This window comes from Danio rerio, chromosome 25, assembly GCF_052040795.2.
Source record: "Danio rerio strain M-AB ecotype USA chromosome 25, GRCz13ab, whole genome shotgun sequence".
Classification (NCBI taxonomy): domain Eukaryota; kingdom Metazoa; phylum Chordata; class Actinopteri; order Cypriniformes; family Danionidae; genus Danio; species Danio rerio.
The window spans coordinates 17,103,325-17,123,151 of record NC_141045.1 but is presented as its reverse complement, the minus strand read 5'-3'; the positions used below and the strand labels follow the sequence as shown (position 1 = coordinate 17,123,151).

Sequence of the window (19,827 nt, the reverse complement as noted above, 5' to 3'; positions counted from 1 at the left end):
ATATATATTTTTAGAGATGGATCAAGATGCAAAAACCCTTCCATATACAATCAATTCTTCTTCCTGCCAATGGGATTTCAACTCCAAAGCAACATCCTGTGTGCTTTGCATAAATGACCTTAGAAAGAGATTGTGGATTTTGCCCAACCCCACTTAGCACTACTTGCATATGTAAAATCTCCCATCACTTTCTCAAGCGTTTAGTCGATGAAATCAATGCTCTTTTAGAGAGCCTAGGGTGCTCTGTGTTTTACCATGTCATGATGACACCAAAACAAATCGTTACCACTGAGACATCGAGTCATTTAGAGGTGACGAGACTTACCAGACGCTCCTGTGATGTCCATGGCTTTAAGATTTCTGGCTTTAATTATGGTTATCGTCAGACGACCCGCAGTTGGCAAGTAACAAAGAGAGAACATAAGATCTCCCAGATCCACATTATCCTGAAGAGACAAAAACAGGAAACATTAACTCTTACAATCATATCATAGAAGTTGATTTAGAGCAAATAAAATAACATTTACAGAGCTTCTGGTTATTGTTACAGGCTATTCAATTCTTCATTCGTATTATATAAACAACATAACTGGTTTCAAAATACTGGGTCACACTTTAAAAAAGAAAGTTTAGTGACTTTTACTGTTTATTGTTTTGAGTGTATAAAATAGTGTTGATATTGATAGAGAACAATAACTCTACTGTACATAAATGCATGTTTTGTTTACTTTGGTTGATTCATGTGTTCGTTTAAGCACTGGATTTTAATAGGCTGTCAATGTTTTTGTCCTCTGTCGAATGGAAACAAAAACATTTCATGCAATAATTTAAGGCAAATAAAGTGACGCACACAATAGTTTCAGTTTGGCTTAAAATAATATTGTGAAGGCTTCATTTGTACCCCATGGTTGGTGACCTAATGTCAAGCAAGCAAAATATGTGCATTGTGCTTCACAACTATATTGGCAGTGAATGAAAGACACACCCATTTCCACTGAGAGGTACCGTACAGTACGGTGCGCTTTTATTTTTTTTTCCATTGTCAAAGGATACTAAAACGCGAATTTATACCATACCACTTTTGGACAAAGGCTTGCAAATGCAAACGCAGGTTCACTAAGAATAGTCAGGCAAGCATGGTCAATACAGGAACAAACAGATGTATACGAGCAATCCAAAGTCGTGGTCGATTATCAGGTGTATGGTCAAAAGTAGGAATGGCTGACGTTAAACTGACGTTTTGACACAGTGTTGAGATCCCGAAACACAAGTGTTTCAAAACACTGCACCGACGCATGATCCGAAACACCCTGATTACGTGACTAAAGTGTTTCGAAATACCTGGCCACGTGATTAAAGCAATTCAAAGCATTGATCATTTCAGAAGCGTTTCGAGACCTGGAGAATCTGCATTTGACTGACATGGTCAGAAATAAGCATCTGTCTCATATAGCCTAGAGGACAGTGTGTTTGCACATTGTTACTGTTCTTCCAATAACTTTTGGGTTCAAATCACAAATAGTACAAATACTCCAAAATCATGATTTAATGTATTTTTACTGTTTTATGGTGTAGTCTAGATAGGATACAGCTGCTGACACGCCATCAATTTAGCATAATTTTTGTAACACTGTAACACAATAATTAATATTTTTACAGTACTGTGTTGGCTGGGTTTAGGTTTTGGGTAGACTTAATAAAATACAATGGGAAATTTAATTAATAATATAAATAATTCTTGTTAACTTCTGGCAACAACTGTATCTGATCTAGCAACAACCCTGTTTTATGACCAAAACAAGACCTATTTATTCACAAAGTGTTTATTTAAATGTCTGACCAATGTTGAAACAAAACAATACAAGAAAAAATCAATTCAAACTTATATTAAATCATTTCAAAACAGCTGTGTCAGCCTGGATTTGAACCCACTATCCCCATATGGTGGTCAGGAACCCTAACCGCTCCACTAAATCACTCAAAGGTTCAGTCCTACAAAGTGGGGTTTCGTACCTCAATTTTCTCAACTGTTCTTTGCTGAAGCTGTTTCAGTGCGATACATAAAAAATGACCACTAGGTGTCACCGTAGAGTGGGGTTTTGAAACGTTTCGAGGCTTCGACACATTTGCTTCAACTGTTTCAGTGTTTCATGAAGCCTCGCTTTGCCCACCACTAATCAAAAGGCAGCAAACAAACAAACAAAACAAAGTAAGGTTCAAACAGGCAAGGCAAGGAAAACACGTTGTGATGTTTACAATTCAGTATAACAAGACTCAAAAACTGTGTGCGTGCCTGTGCTGCTTTTAAAGCCCATCTAATCAGTCTTAGAGCAGCTCCCAGCTGTGTGAGTGTAATCAGTCATGATCTGCAACAGGTGTGTGTGGTGCATGACTGGAACTTGTCCATATACCAGCAGATTTGTAGCACAGGCTGGATCGCTGGTGATCGTGGCACGAAGAGTGTGTCAGATAATCTGTCTAGTGAACATACAGTACTGTAGGTAAGGTGCTGCTAAACTATTTTAAAGCAAACCTATTGGGTATTTAAGCTAATTTTTTATACTTTTTTAACATATTTTCTTGTATGCGTCACATTTTTTGATTATTTAAAGTTACATGACTTGTAATCCAATATAATTGAATGTATATAATATTATTTACTCAACTGAGTTTATTTTCCAGATAATACATTAGTCTGTTTTAGTTTGCTTACAATTAAACCTGTTTAAGCTCATTTAAAAAGTTTAACCTCAATTTCATTTGTACAGTAGCTTTAGAAGTCCCATCAGACACCAAGCAGAAAAGACCATACTTAATTGCTTTATGAATGCAAAACAAATGTAAATCAAGCTTGGCAAAAAGACGCTGTCATTGAAGAATTAGACCTCACTGCAATCATGCAAGTAAACACCGCAACTCATTACACATTCAACGACAGCCTGTTCAATCTAAAAAGGTCAGAGAAAGGATACGAAACTGTCACTTACAGATAAATTACAAGTGTTTTTGATGCATAAACTAATAGAAACGGACATCACAATAAAAAAAACAACAACATACAAATATGGCCTTTTTCCGAAATATAACACCTTACTATGGTTTTCTGAGATACAGTAAGGAGCCAAATTGCTCAAAGATGTACAGGAACAGAAGCATTTCACCTCAAGGGAATTCTGTTTTTGCACTTTGAGATCCACTGCAAGCAGCGCGCACAAACCTGCTGTCTAATTATCACTTCTGAAAATAGCCACAATTTGCACTTTTTTTTTTATTTTTATTAGAGCTGTTCGTATAACAAACTAAATTGCAATCCATAATTAACATCTCATCATAATGAGCTTGAAGTGTAGTGGGAACCAACAAAGCATAGCTATGGTTTTAATAGTGCTCATGTCACACGTTGAACGCAGGGATATATGATAACGAGTGTGTATTTGAACATGACATAAAATAAAACAACACTAATTGGCTGATGGCACCACAAAAATGTGCACATTATTCTCTCTCTCTCTCTCTCTCTCTCTCTCTCTCCTTTCTCTATTATTTTTATAAATAAAATAGTAAATTATGACATATAAGATAAAATACCATAGCTACCTAATTTAGAAAATAAAAATATATCTAGTTGTGGGTTTTAAAATTAAAATTATTATATAATATACTTATTATGAAATTTTTAAAAATAAATTAAAACAAATGAATGATTAACAACTGAAAAAAATATATTAAATATTATCTTTCCATCCATCCATCCATCCATCCATCCATCCATCTATCTATTCATCCATCTATTCATCCATCCATCCATTCCATTCATCTATATCCATCCATTCGTCCATCCATCCATCTATATATATATATATATATATATATATATATATATATATATATATATATATATATATATATATATATATATATATATATATATCTAATCCACCCATCCATCCACCCAACCACCCGTACGTCTATCTACCTACTAGGGCTGCTCGATTATGGGAAAATCATAATCACGATTATTTTGGTCATAATTGTAATCACGATTATTCAAAACGATTATCAGTTAAAGTCAAAATTATTCGCCCTTCTGGCTCAATTATGGCTCAATCCCAATTCTATTTTTGTACCCCTACCCCTTCCCCTTCCTCATTTAGAAAGTGGCCATATTCATTAATGTAAACACACCCAAAAACATCATTAACCTTATACCAGACACTGTAAAAAGCCCATTCCCAGCCACTTGACTTTTCTAACAGGGTATTTCAGTGTCATCGAGTGTCAGAATGTTGTGGGCCTGCTGTACAGAAGTTATTATTAAGGATTATAGATTGCGAATAACAGTTACATTGCTAAATTTAGAGGTTTTTAATTTTGGCTTTTTTTAAAAGCATGAAGGTAAAACACGAACTCGTTTATGAATATATTAAAACATGTGTTTGTTTGTTGTAAAAATTCATAATAATGACAAAAAAAAAAAAAAAACTCAGTGGATCTCCTTACTTCCAGGTGCAGCTGGAGGTATTGTAATTTTTGAAATTTTTCCAGCCCCTTGGTTTCAAGTGTGGTCCTAAAAAATCTTCTTTGAAGGGTTATACACGCCTTGCCCTTAGCCCTACGCCTTCAAGCTAAAGAGAATTGGGACACCACTACCCCTTCACGGGCACGCACAAAACGAGGGGTAGGGGTAAGGGGAAGGGCTAAGGGGTAGAATTGGGATTGCCTAAAATGGCATTTTCGAATGGAACTGAGCTTTGCAGAGCAACAAATGTGTACAACAAGAAAGGGGGCGGTATATGATGGAATAATCGTTTATCTCGATGAATTTTCATAATAGTTAGAAGCCAAAATCGAAATCGAAACTGGATTTTCGATTAATTGCACAGCCCTACCACCTACCCGTCCGTCCATTTTTTCATCCATTCATACATCTATATTTCCATCCATCCAACCATCCAAGCACCCACCCAACTATCCGTTTGTCAATCCATCTATCCACCCAAACACCCACCCACCTGTCCGTCCATCCATCCCTCCGTTCATCCATCCATCCATCCATCAACCCCCCCACCCGTACGTCCATCCCTCCATCCATTCATCCATCCATATACATGCATCCATTCGTCCATTCATCATTCCATACAGACTTAACACTCTTTAAACTGAGTGCAAATCTCAAAAATGGTTTGCTGGTACTTCAGAACTTTATTGCATGTGTGCAAAATGTAGTTACTCACCCAAAACATTTCATCCATGCTTCAAAACTGAGTTATTGTGTCAGTAATTTGGCCAAGGCCACCAAAACAAAAAGTGTATTTGTCATCGTGTGAGCCACACTGCTCAAAATGATTATTTGTTTTTCACAATGACAGTCATGGAAATCTACCATTTGTTAAGAGTGAATAGTACATAGAAATAAAATAAATAAATGAACATTTGTATTTTATACAGTACATTTATTTGAGTACAAATTGTATTTCAGGACATGCAAAGTGCGATCTTGCTTGTCCAGTGCTTGTACTGTATTGTACATTTCAATCTTCTTATGTTACTACAAATACATACACACACACAAAAACTACAAAATATCACCCATAAAAAATAAGTATTCTTGTTACTACAGTTCAGGATTGTGAATGTATGATTGTGATGTGAGGAGTCAGAATTATGAACCCCACCTTTTTGTCTTTTTTAAATATTTCCCAAATGATGTTAAACAGAGCAAGGACATTTTTACAGTATGTCTGATATTTTTTCTTCTGGAAAAAGTCTTATTTGCTTTATTTCGGCTAGAATGAAAGCAGTTTTTAATTTTTTTAAAAAGGTCAAAATTATTAGCCCCTATAAGCTATATATTTTTTGATAGTCTACAAAACAAACCATCATTATAGAATAACTTGCCTAATTACCCTAACCTGGCTAGTTAACCTAATTAACCTAGTTAAGCCTTTAAATGTCATTTTAAGCTGTACAGAAGTATTTTGAAAATATCTAGTGAAATATTATGTACTGTCATCATGGCAAAGATAAAATAAATCAGTTATTAGAAATTACTATTTAGAAACGTGCTGAAAACAATCTTCCCTCCTTTAAACAGAAGTTGGCGAAAAAAATAAACAGGGGGGCTAATAATTCTGATTTTAACTGTATATATGCTATCAAACTTGATTTAAAAATAGGTAACGCAAATTGTATTGCAACTAGAGGTCATTTAGCAATTTAGCAGACACTACAAACAATGTCAATATCAGATAGTTATGGTGTAAACATGTGTAAATACAAATATTTGAAAATTGAATAAACAGTTTTGAGTTTGATGGCTTTCATGATGACAAACGATTGAGAAGTTGTGAAGAGTTTGACAGTTTAAATGAGAATCAACTCATCAGTTTTGAAATCATGCGATTAGTTTTTGTCCAAACTACAGAAAATTGAACTTACTGTTTGCACACATGCACCAAAGCCTTTACAATTTGCTTAAATCAATAAGAAATGTCACTCTGAAGTGAACAATAATCTAATTGTTCAGAGATCTAAACTTACTGTCTTGAAAAATACAAATTTCAATCGAGAATTTAGCCAAAGCAATTGAGAAAAACTAATAAATTAATAAGTATAAATACACATTTTAATATATAAAATGTGTTAAATTGAATGTTATTAATACAATAACATTTAAATAAATATGTTTTCTTCAAATCACGGCTATCTAAAATACATAATAAAAGTCCATATTCATCATACATAATAAATATCGATCTCTCTACTGTGATGCACACATGTGGTTCATCTCGGCGTGTTAATGCAATGACACAACAGGATGGAAGAGAAAACGACAGTCGTGCATTAGTAATGAATCAAAGTGTGTGCAGAACCCAAATGGGCCTTTAATGCACATGGCAGATACGCACTGTCTGAACCCACAGATCTTCCAGAACTTTCACGTGCTGTCAATTATTCACTGATCTATGTTAATGGACACGCTCTGCGCTCAGATCCGATGGGTGTGTAGTGATGCTGAGAGCATGTAAGAACTCTTATCATTACTTAGCCTCTCATATCTTTCTTCTCCCTAAGGACATACGAGAATAATCTTGAAGTCGTATGAGGCCCATCTGTGTGCATTAAAAGAAAAACTTTGTTCTTACATTGCAAAACATTATATAGCCACCATATACACTCACTGTTGTTCAAAAATGTGGGCTCAATACAGAAGCTGATTTTTGCAAAACATAAAAAATACTTTAGAATGGAAGTGTGTATGCATAAACTTCCTTAAAACACATTCATTTTGTTTTATTTTCGCAAATATATGTTATATTAAATATAGTTAATAAATCCATACAATGTGCAAATTTTTTTTATAAAATATCTGAAAAGTCTTATTTATTGTAGAGTTCAGTCATGTTCAAACGTGTTACAATTATCTTAGACTTTCTGAAAACCAAGATCTATTGACAAGAATTGACCGCATATGCTTGAAATTTGACTTTATCCTAAAGGATTTATACTTGACGCACACTTTAATTCAAATGCATCAAAATAGACTATCCTCAAAAGACTTTACAATTGATTAGACTCAAGCTCTGAGGTTTGAAACTTGACTTTCCCCTAAGTGTCATTGGTATCTTAGTTTTGACTAACTAACTTAAACATGTTAAGATTGACTCAGACTTTATCTAAAAGGCTTTACAATTGATTAAATGCTACCTTAAATGTCTCAAACTTGATGTTTGAAATTTGACTTAAACCTTAACCCAAAGGCTTTGCACTTGTTTGAAACTTGATGTTGAATTTATGCCAAAAGCTAAAGTCTTTAGGATAACTTTACTTAAACTCTACCTTGGTCATTTGAAACTTGAGATCAATCCTAAAAGCTTTAAACTTGACTTTGACTCTACCTCAAATGTCCGAAGCTTGTCTTAGACATAATCCTAAAGACTTTAGAGAATGTTCAACTCTGTTCCTGGAGATCTGGACTCTACCTTCCTGCTTAGTTCAGCTTCAGCTCTCTGATTTAACCCAACTAAACAAACTAAGTAGAATCTGAAGGAGCACTTAGTAATTAAAAACAGGTGTATTTAATCAAGGTTGCAGCTAAACTCTGCAGGAAGGGAGATCTCCAGCAATAGGCTTTAGACTCTATTTATAATCAACCTCAAATGTTTGAAACTTGACTTAGACTTTATGGCAAAAGCTTTAAACTTGACTTAGACACAACCTCAAATGCTTCAAACTTGAATTCGACTTGATCCCAAAGGGTTTTAGACTTGAAAGCCTTTACCTTTGAGACTGTCTTGACAAACTTTACCTTTAACCTGTTAAGCTTGACCCCTGAATTTATCTAAAAGGCTTTACAATTAACTAGACCAGGGGTGTCCAAACTCGGTCCTGGAGGGCTGGTGTCCTGCTGGGTTTAGCTCTAACCTGCTTCAACACACCTGCCAGGAAGTTTCTAGTGTCTAGTAAGAGCTTGGTTAGTTGGTTCAGGTGTGTTTGATTAGGGTTGGAGCTAAACTCTTTAGGACACCAGCCCTCCAGGACCGAGTTTGGACACCCCTGAACTAGACTCTAGTTCAAATGTTTGAATTTTGACTTTGAATTTATGCCAAAAGCTAAAGTCTTTAGAATAACTTGACTTATACTCTACTTTGGTTGTTTGAAACTTGAGATTTATCCCAAAAGCTTTAAACTTTTGTTTAAAAATTTTGTTACAAATGTTTGAAGCTTGTTTTAGACATAATCCTAGACATAATCCTAAAGACTTTAGAGCAGGCATGCTCAACTCTGTTCCTGGAGATCTACCTTTTTGCAGGATTCAGCTCCAATCCTCTGATCAAACCCAACTAAAGCAACTAATTAGGATCTGAAGGAGTACTTGGTAATTGAAAACAGGTGTGTTTAATCAAGGTGGCAGCTAAACTCTGCAGGAAAGGAGATTTCCAGGAAGCGGCTTTAGACTCAACTTATAATCAAACTCAAAAGTTTAAAACTTAGACTTTATCCCAAAAGCTTTAAACTTGACTAAAAGCTGACCTTAAATACTTGAAACTTGAACTTTGTCCCAAAGGTTTTACACGACATAGACTAACTCAAACTCTTGAAACTTGACTTAGACTTGCTTACTGAAAAAACAGCTTAAACCAGCCTAGGCTGGTTGGCTGGTTTTAGCTGGTCGACCAGGCTGGTTTTAGAGGGGTTTTGGCCATTTTCAGGCTGGTTTCCAGCCATTTCCAGCTTGGTCTTAGCTAAAACCAGCCAACCAGCCTAGGCTTGTTTAAGCTGTTTTTTTGCTTCTACCTTAACATAGTTGTTTTAAACTTAACTTTTATACTAACAACTTTAATGTGACCTTACCTTAAATGTTTAAAACTTGACTTCGACCATCTCAAAGGTTTTACACTTCACTTAGACTTTACCTAATTTTTTTACAATGTGACCAAGACTCCAGAAGATGCTTGAAAGTGGCTTTGAATATTTCCTTAGCATCTAAATTGATTGGACTGTACCTCAAATGCTTTAAATGTGCATTACATTTAGACTTGCTTACAATTAAAGACAACTACTGATTCAGCAATTAATGCCATGTGCAGGCAAGACTTGCAGCCTTTCCTCAAAAAGGACATTGGACACTATAAAGGAAACTGCATGAGTGATCAGCACACCTCGTTGGGCTTCTAAGGCTTCCTGACAAATCTAATCATCTGCGATTGTGTGTATTTGAGGAGCTCAGAGAGCCTGTTAAGATAGATCAGTCCCATCGTGAGCAGTTCAGAGGCCTTAGGCGTCTCACACAGTGGGAGGCTCCATCTATTACGGCACAAAAGAAAGGTCATAGAAGCCGGCAGTAGAGATGGGCTCATTATCTGGCCAGGTCGCAGTGTTGCGTTCGCTCCTTTCGGCGATGCTGAGAGCCCTATTCATTAATGCTCTACAGGGATGAATTGGAACTGGTTGGTGTTAACCTGCTTCACAGAGCTCAGAAAGTACAGTTTCACTGTCTAAACTAGTCCTCTAGCACATTTATATTGCTCTTTAAATGCACGAACATGGAATCAAAAACTGGCAAAGGATGTGTTTGCCATCATGCAAACTGACCAATACCGGATATCAATCTTATAACTACAATATTTTTTATAACTACAAGCTTTTTATTACAATGAACTTATTTTAAACAGATATCTTTAAGTCTTGTGTAGAACACACTTTTCTGATCTTTTTTTATTAAACAAGCATGGAACTGATTAGGTATTCCAATATCAAGTAAAACTATTATTTAGTTTTCACCGCCAGAAGAAATAAATGAAAATTAAGAGTTTTTACCAGTGGGGTAAGTGAAACTATTTAGTTTTTGCTTTGAAATGTAGATATTTGGGCTAGAAACAAGACATTTTTTGCATAAATCATATAAATTCTGTATAAATACAGCAATTAAATACAATTCTGTAGCTCCTTTTCAACTATAATTTAGACTAGACATTGCATATCATTGCGATGTGACTATGTTTTGATATCGATGCTGAAACAATGTATTGTGCAGCCCTAATGTAACAATACAATACAATACAATATTTATTTATAGAGCACATTTAAAAACAACCAAGTGCTGTACATTGTATTGCGTAAAACCAGAGAAGCAGAATATAAAAGAAACATTTACCAGATAAGAGCAATAAAAATAATGTTAACACAGATATATTAATCAGCACAACTGTTTTTCATCAATGCTAATAATAAGAAATGCTTCTCAAGCACCAAATCGGCAACCAAATAACAATTCCATTCAGTTTATTTTAGGAGGAAAGTATATAATCAAACGTGAAGTTAAAATCAGATGCATATTTAAAGATTTAAATTTCATATTAAATGTTCAAAACAACAAACAATAAAAAAAAATTGACAATGATGATATGCAAATCTCCAAATCATCATATTGATGTAATTTCTCAAAGATCACGATGCTGAAAACAGCAATGAAAAAAAAATCAATGATGAATTTTAATTTAAAGTGTAATATTTCAAAAGCTGCTGTTTTGTTCTGTTGATCAAGAGACTTACAAGTATTAATAAAAAGAACACTAGTGTTTGTGTATGTATGTGTATATTCACTTTTTAAGTGATACTCATATAACATTGAACAGTTTTGCACTTGTTTAGCTTTTTAAAATGGCAAAATCATTGTTCCTATCAAATGAACTTGAAATATACTTCTCATATTGAATGGCATTGTAGTATCAGCAAAGTATGCAGGAAGATCAATAAATGTAATGGCCTGTGGGCTTGATGTAATGCAGTCAGCTTGTGTTTGCTGTTGTTTGCACATAATAATTAGGCAATATGGGTAAGGGAGAAGGTAATGTTTTCTCTTGTTGCTCGTGTCTCTTCTATACGAAGCACAGCCTTCATTAACAGAGAAGGTAAGAGGAGTTGACTCTTGTTGCAAATTAAATCCTAAATTGGATTCTTCTCATCAAGCCAAATCCTGGTTGCTTCATTATGATGACAAATGCCTTGTGTTTTAAACAAGCGGCTCACAAAATGAAGAAATAAAAAGCTAGAGGCTTTTTTTAAAAGATTAGTCCACTGAAAAGTCATGATTTACTGACTGTTAAGTTGTTCCAAACCAGTTTATTCCCGAAACATAAAAAAGGCACTTCAAAGAATGTTCATGCTGCTATTTGGGGTAATATTCAGAACATTTATTTGCACATACTGTTCATGAAAATTGCATATCAAGTTTAACATTATGGTTTATACTTTGATATACTAAAAAAAATACTTCATAAAAAGTTTAAAATTGTTAATTTCTACTACACTGAAAAAATATATTAAAAGATGATTCCTCGGATTTACTGAATAGTTTTAAGGTAAGTGGTTGTAAACAATTTATTTGGGCTGAATGTAAACAAACAAATTAAGTACGACATTACTAAATTTAATCTGTTTTGCAGACATCATTTTTTTTCAGTGTAGAAAAGAAAGATCAAATTATCCTTTAAATGTATTTACTACAAAATACAGCATGATATATATTTTTTTGTTTGTCTACAACTCAATAGGCCCTATCAAACACTCGGCGCAAAGTGTTTTGACCAAACTTTATTATTATTGTTTATTTATTAGTTTTAGAAGGATTAGGGTTAGGGTTCAAATTCAAATTTAGAACTGAATTTAGAGGCAGTTTTAACAAATATTTTGGGTGCTTTCACACCTGTGAATCGATTCAGTTGTTCCGAAACAGAAATTACAATTGTTACATTGTTGCTCTTTGCTCTTGGAGTGGTTCGCTTTCACACTGCAAAGTTTCTAATCGGACCAAAAGAGCTAAAACAAGTCACGTGCGAGTAAACTCTCCTTACAATTCTCAGAGTGTCAGGGTTTATTTTGCAGCGTCCTGCTAAGCTGCCAGGAGAGGTGGTGGTTTGGTGGTGATTGACAGGGTATGCGCGCGTGACGTGTCTGAGGAGAGACGCGGTGGGGAGGGGTGAGAAGGGTGCGCGACGATGCCTATTTGAGGACCGGGAGGGAGACGTGAGATTACCGGGAGATCATCACTCGTTTGCGGGCATCCGGAGCATCGTGAAACTTCCCGCCCTACTCATAATTCTCTCTTCTTATAGCCGTATACCTATTACATATCCATAAAACACTGTGATATAACCGTGCTCGGATCGGATCGCTTTCTCACTGCAATCGAACCACTCCAGGGTTCGTTTCAATCGAGCCGAGACCACCTCTTTCAAGCGATCTCGGAGCGATTACTTTGGTGCTGAACAGAGCGCGATTGCCCTGTTTACATATGCCAAACGAACCACGCTAACTGGGCAAACGAGACACGTTCCGAAACAAAAGTGTAGGTGTGAAAGCACCCTTACGCTTAACAAACTAAATTAAATATGTTGGCCAATGAATGTCTTCAGGGGAGTACGTTTGTCCCGTAAGTAAAGGAGTAACAAGTAAAGGAATAAAGAGTAAAAGTAAAGTAAAGTGAAAGTAAAGAGGCCGAGTGAAGGAGGCTCATTCTTTATCATTATTACACAGAGATGGTCAGGCAAGCAACGGTCAACACAGGGACAAACAGATGTATACAGGGAATTCAGAGGGGTGGTCGAATAACAGGCAAATGGTCCGTCCCGGCAGCAAACAACAAACAAAGAAAGCAAAGTTCGGTACACGGCAAGACAAGGCAAGGGAAACAGGTGGTAATGTTCACAGTACAATTTAACAAGACTAAGCACTGATGCGTGTGTGTGTGCTGTATAAATGGTTCTTGTGATCAGTCCAGAACAATTCTCTGGCTGTGTGTGTGTGCATGTAATCAAACTAAAACAGGAACAGCTGAGTGCGAGCTGCATGACAAAACTTGTAGTCCATATACTGGCAGATCTGTAGTTCTTTAGCGATTTGCTGCCACTAGATCGCTGGTGATCATTACAGCCATGGTCAAAACACACCGATAACTCTTTAAGAGAATAAGCACAACCCTGTTAGACTATGCGCTGGAGTGCAAACCATATTTTCCATCCATCCTGCAAATAGCAAAAGTGGATTTGGACACACCTCTAATGCTTTTGCATCATGCGCTTAAGACTTTGTGCCTAGATCATAAAAATACAGCCCCATGTCTTCTGACTTTTAACTATTAAACAATCTCCAAACATTTTTTAATAAGAAATGTTTAAGAATTTTAGATGCCATTAAAAAAATATTATGAATGGGTTTAAAATATTATTTAAAAAATATTTAGTTTCTATTAAGTTCCATTTATTATGTTAATTAAACTATATCCTAAATTAAATATATACTATTCGATCAGTTATTTACATATTTATTTATGTGTTCTTTTTTCAAATAAAACTGCAAATTAACCAATCAATTAATCAGCAAGATTGTGTCGAAAGAACTTCTATATGAAAGGGAGTAAATTATGAAATTTTTTATTAATATGCAGAGTACATGAAACATTATAGAATCATGTAATCATATTCTATTTATTTATATGAGCCAAACAGGTCAAATAAATGAACACAAAAACAGTATGAACCTGACAATATGACCCAGTCACAATATAATTTAATATTATTTTCCCTTCTATTAGGATCTTACTAAAGTGGGCGTGGTGTGTTGGGAAGGGGCGTGGCACACAATTCAACCGACTATTAATGGCCAAACACACCCTCTTATCATGTGCTAGAGACATTAAGGGTTGGACCTCATGAAACCAATTCCTCTCAGGCAAGGTAATTGAATTACGCCCTTCCATCTGTAGACTATAGGATAACAGACGCCTCTGCTCTCATAAGCACTTAAATCAAGTCAGCGGTGAAATTATGGTCACTTGCGCACTGCGAATTAAATTATAGTGCAGCTGTGAAGAGGCCAAATATAAGAGAGTCTATCTAGTGTGATTCTCCATCTCCAGTCTCACACACACACACACACACACACACACACACACAAACGTAACACTTGTTTAAGGGTCTATTAACAAGAGCTGGTCACAACATCAAAAAGGAGGAGCGTAATGAAAAACACTGATGAAGGTCGGGGCAAAGTAAAGAGGCTTGTTAACATTCGTTTAATCGCCGATTACAAGGCCACAAGTAAATCTGTACTCCAGCACTGGCACAAAACATCATATCATTCCATATTTAATTTAAAAAGCTACACAAGAGAGGGTGTTACTTTTGTTTTTGTTGCAAACAATTGATTTTAACAAAAAATAAAAATGATGTCTAATCGGTGGCTTTGTTTTACTTAATTGTGACACAGTTGAAAATTTCACATGTAAAAACTGTTAATTTATTTAAACTTTGCTTCTCAAAAAAAGTCTCATATGTTTATGGCTTCATGTCTTATAATTGCAAAATGATTGTAATTAATGGCTTTGCAAAGCTGAAACATAGTTTGCAACAAACATAATGTGTACCAGTTGTGGTAAACTGTGCTATAGGTACATGAAAACTGTGCTAAAATGTCAACAATGTGCTAAGTAATCCAAGACACAAGCTAGCACAGTTAGAAATGTGTTAAATTGTGCTAAAGCAAACTAGTAGGGTGTCAAGTTGAGTACAAACGTGAACATAGCAGTTTGTTTAATAATGCTAGAAACCTGCTACAGTAGCAGCATGATATTAACAGTGTTCAGTGCTAGAAACATTCTAACAATGTGCTAAATATTGCTAGAAACAAGCTAGCACAGTTAGCATGGTGTTGAAAAGTGGTAATGCACATTAGCAGAGTGTTAAATCATGCACAAACGTGAACAAAAGGGGGCTAATTTTAGAAACATGCTAGCAACATGATATTAGAGTTGTTTAGTGCTTAAAACATGAAAACAGTGTGCTAAAACTTGTAAAAAATGTGTCAAATAATGCTGAAAACAAGCTAAAATGATAGCTGAGGAGTGTTAAGGTACAAATGTGAACAACATAAAATGTGCTAACAATATGATATTTCATATAAGATATTTATCATATATATTTATTTAGCATCGTATTTGATAAATGATATATGTTATGTGCTATAAACATGAAAACATTTAGCCAAAACAAATCATGCATAAACAATCTATTAACAAGTTAAAATATTTCAGCAACATGCTAGAAAAATGCTAAAAAGTTATTAGTAGTGTGTTAAATCAGGTGAAATATGCAAATCACACGTTAACAGTTATAAATTAAACTAGAAACATGATATAAATGTGCTAGCTAAAATATTCCAGCAGCCCTGAAATAATGCTGATGCTGCACCATCCTAGCAGTGTGCTAAACCAATCTACAAACAAACAAGCAACATCCTAGCATTGTTTTAAATCATGTTTGCAGCAAGCCAAATGTTAACAGTGTTAAATAATGCTCCAAATAAACTAGGAAGCATAAGATGACTGTGTTTAACCAAGCTAAAAATCATGTTAGAAACACGCTAGCCTTTCTACTACATAACTTTCTACTATAAACTTTTAGAAAATTTGCCACCTAACCATACTCATTTTGTTACTAAATACCCAACATCAGTGACGTCTCAGAGCTGGAATCATCAGCACATTAACTTACCAAATTTTTTTTAAAGGTTTTCCCTACTGAAAAAAACTGCTCAAACCAGCCTAAGCTGGTTAGCTGTTTTTAGCTGGTCGACCATGTTGTTTTAGAGGGGTTTTGGCCATTTCAAGGCTGATTTCCAGCCTAGTCTTAGCTGGTCAGGCTGGGAGATGACCAGCTAAATACAGCCTGACCAGCCTATCTAGGCTGGGAGCCCAGCCAAATCCAGATATGTCCAGTTTTACCCAGGCTGGTCAAGCCCAGCCTAACCAGCTAAAACCAGACTGGAAATGGCCAAAAACATCTATAATCGGGCTGGTCAACGCATCATTTGGGAAATAACAGATGTAGTGATGAGTTTTTTCCAAAACTGTAGCTGTTCTGTCACAGATACATCGTTTGAACCTACAAAAGTAATGATGCTCTACCCTGCTTAATAAAAATAAAAAAAATAAAAAAACTGCTTAAACCAGCCTAGGTTTAGCTGGTCTGAATGGCTGAAACCAGCTTGGTTTTTTTAGTTGGGTTTCAGTCATTTTCAGCCTGGTCTTAGCTTTGTAGGCTGGGAGATGACAGCTAAAACCAACTAAAAACAACTAGACCAGCCTGATAGCTGGTTGACCAGCTAAAACCAGTCAACCATTTTAGACTGATTTAACCTGTTTTTTTTTATTTTCAGGAGGGTCATCCTAGCAAAAACATGTACACTTGTTTGAAACAAGCGCTCTCTATCTAGTGTCACAATCATTACCTGAACTCCCTTAAGTGTGTGAAAGCCAAAAAGGCTAGATTAAAGCCTTCACCACTTCAACTTTACAAAAAGTGTCTTTTCAGTCACAATGCAAGGTAAATGTCTCACGGTCCGAGGTTATTCCTGACAGGAGACTCGATAGCACTAAATCCCGCTGATTGACCTTTTACTCTTCCGGATTAGAGATGCCTCAATCTTTCTTTCTCCTGCTGCGTGCAATGGATTGGCCTTTTCCTACATTAACAAGCTTGTGTTTTATTTATAGGCAGAGCTAAATTACACCTAGAACAGATCTGAGCAAACATAATCACTCATTCAGATTGGAATGCAAATTATGTGCATTTTTTTTAAAAAGAAAGAGAGGCTAAAGTTGCTTTTTTTTCCTTTCCAGAAGTTGTATACACAAGTCATGGATTGGGTGGATGGTATATCATTTCCATCTAAGAGCGGCTGTGTTTCTGAACCGCTCATGCATTTTTAACAAGTTACTAAGAATCCCTACAGTAATACAGAGAGTGAGCATGAAGCCAGGGCACGTTGACATCTGTGCTACAACGTTAGTCGGTCAACGGCAATTATATAGAAATTAACCCAATACAATCAACTTGAGACGCTACAGAGATCCAGATAAATGATTATTTATTAAAGCTTTTATTAATTGCATGTCGGCTTTATCCAATAAGATCAGTGAGTGTTTGTGTAAACATGATTTATCATAATTAACATCAGCTCAACTTCCACGTTTAGAGCCAACATGAGAACAACACTTTGGCCCTGTTTACTCTCTCTATACAGGTAAAGAGTTCTTTTTGTATTTCTCTTCCTCAGAATCAATCTATTTTGGCTGCTATTGTTTGGTTTATACCAATAATAGCTAAACTGACATTCTAATTAGCTCCACTACAGTGTTACATCCACTTTTTTCCATCAAAGGATTAAACGGTTGTTTTTTTATTTTTAACTATAATAACAGTGGCGGCATGGTGGCTCAGTGACTAGAACTGTTGCATCACAGCAAGAAGGTCGCCGGTTCGAGTCTCAGCTAGGCCAGTTAGCGTTTATGTGTGGAGTTTGTATGTTCTCCCCAGGTTCGCGTAGGTTTCTTCCGTGTGCTCCGGTTTCTCCCAGTCTAAAGACATGTTATAAGTGATATGAGTTTATGGGTGTTTTCCAGTACTTGTTTGTGGCTAGAAGGGCATCTGTGGTTCATTCCGCTGTGGTGACCCCTGATAAATAGGGACTAAGCCAAAAGAAAATGAAATAATGAATAATAACTGCCCTATAGAAGCTTAAAGTCCCTGTGAAATCAAAATATGAGTGTTAGTATCAGGGTGTTAGTCTTAAGCATATCTATAATCTAATGTGTGCCAAAACAGTCATAAACATCCAAAGTTTGCAGTTTGTCACTTCGGCCAAAATGAATCAACTTATCATTATTTCTTTTCTTAATTTTCTGACCAATCAAATGCTCTAGTATTAAATATGTACCATACCTTTCACATTTTCTTTTTATTTGATGAGTTTGACCTCTTGACCACTCTCACTGGCAGAACTGTGATTAAAAATGATAAGCTGTTGGCTGCTATTTTTTAGAAGGTGGGAGGTGCTGGAGGGATGACTTCATGTTTCAGTTTTTTAAATATATTTTTTTCGGGGTTTTCACGTTCATTTTGGATAGGAAAATAGAGAGAACTGACAGCAAAGCATTGGGAGCAGAGAAAGGGGAAGGATCAGCAAAGGACTGTGAGGCAGAATTGAACTCGGGTCACCGTAAGCACCGGCGTGCATGTTTCGATGCACTAACCACTACACCACTAGCGCCAACACTTCACTGGACCTTTAGTCATCTAGAAAAGATTTAACTGTTAATTAATAGATTAATAGATTTTTTTTATATAATAAAATAGAAAAATAAATAATAAAAAATTATTTTCCACAATTACAACTTTCTCTAGATTCTCCTAGATCTATTTTGTCATATATAAAATATATAAAAGATATAAACCTACATTTATAAACTCAAATTTATGACAATCTTACAATTCTGACAAAACTCGCATCTACAGTCTAAAACATCATAAAACCTTTTAATATATTTGTTGTGTGACAGAATCAGACTTCTATAGGGTATATGCTGAGCTACAGTTTTTCCCATACTGATAAACTCTAGGTGACCAGTTATTTTGAATTTTTTTCCAATTTATACAGTTCCTTTTACAGCATCGATGTTGTAATGTAATTAAAATATGTTTAATTAAATAGACTTTGGCATTTATTAAATTGCTCAAGCGGAAAAAGAGACAAAATAGCTGTTTACTCGCATGCGCCTGTCAGAATCAGCCAAAAGAGGAATCGGCAGGATAGCACAGAAGCTCCATTGAATATACTGGGGTAAAATAAATGCTCATATTATGAAGACATAGCGGGAAAAAAATTATTTAATGCAATGCTTCTTGTTCAATCTGAGACCCACTTTATATCGGATATGACTCAGCTAGTGGAGATTGTTGATTTTTAAAGAATACTGACCTTAAATACGCCAATTTTTGCATTGGCATACAGTTGGTCAGAAGCGCTTAAACCAGGTTACTGGCAAATTCAAAGTCCTATTAGTATGCTTCGGCATATACCCTATAGACTTACTGTATGATTAATCGTAAAAGTAACTGCTTTATGAATATAACTAAAAAGTTAAACTAATAAAAAAAGCTTGGATTTGTAAAAGAAAAAAAGGTCGCCATCTGTACAGTCTTTAGTCTTGGAAAAAAGTTTGAATTGCGATATGTAAACTTAAAATTGTAGGTAACAAACTCACGATTGGGTAAGGAAAAACTGGTAAAAATAAACAAGCAATCCATGTCAGAACTGAAATATTGTCAGAAATTGGAGTTTGCAATTGTAGGGTTATATCTTGTATTTTTTCGTGTCAAGTTTAAAATGGTAAGAAAAAGTCACAAAATCCATTAATTATCAAACAGGCTTCCATACTGCCTTTGAATTGCATCACGAATATGTGTAGAAAAACTACCAAAACTACAA

The 19,827-nt window shown here is 35.5% G+C and overlaps 1 protein-coding gene across 2 annotated transcripts in view; it reads right to left on the bottom strand.

Annotated features, from left to right (window-relative positions):
- syt9b (synaptotagmin IXb) overlaps positions 1–19,827 on the bottom strand; it is a 64,607-nt gene that overhangs the window by 18,951 nt on the left and 25,829 nt on the right. For both annotated transcript variants that reach the window (XR_015525690.1, NM_001003985.1), the window contains 1 exon segment: positions 326–446. Coding sequence is in view for 1 of the 2 variants with exons in the window: in NM_001003985.1 (NP_001003985.1) it covers positions 326–446 (121 nt within the window). In the remaining variant the exon portion in view is untranslated.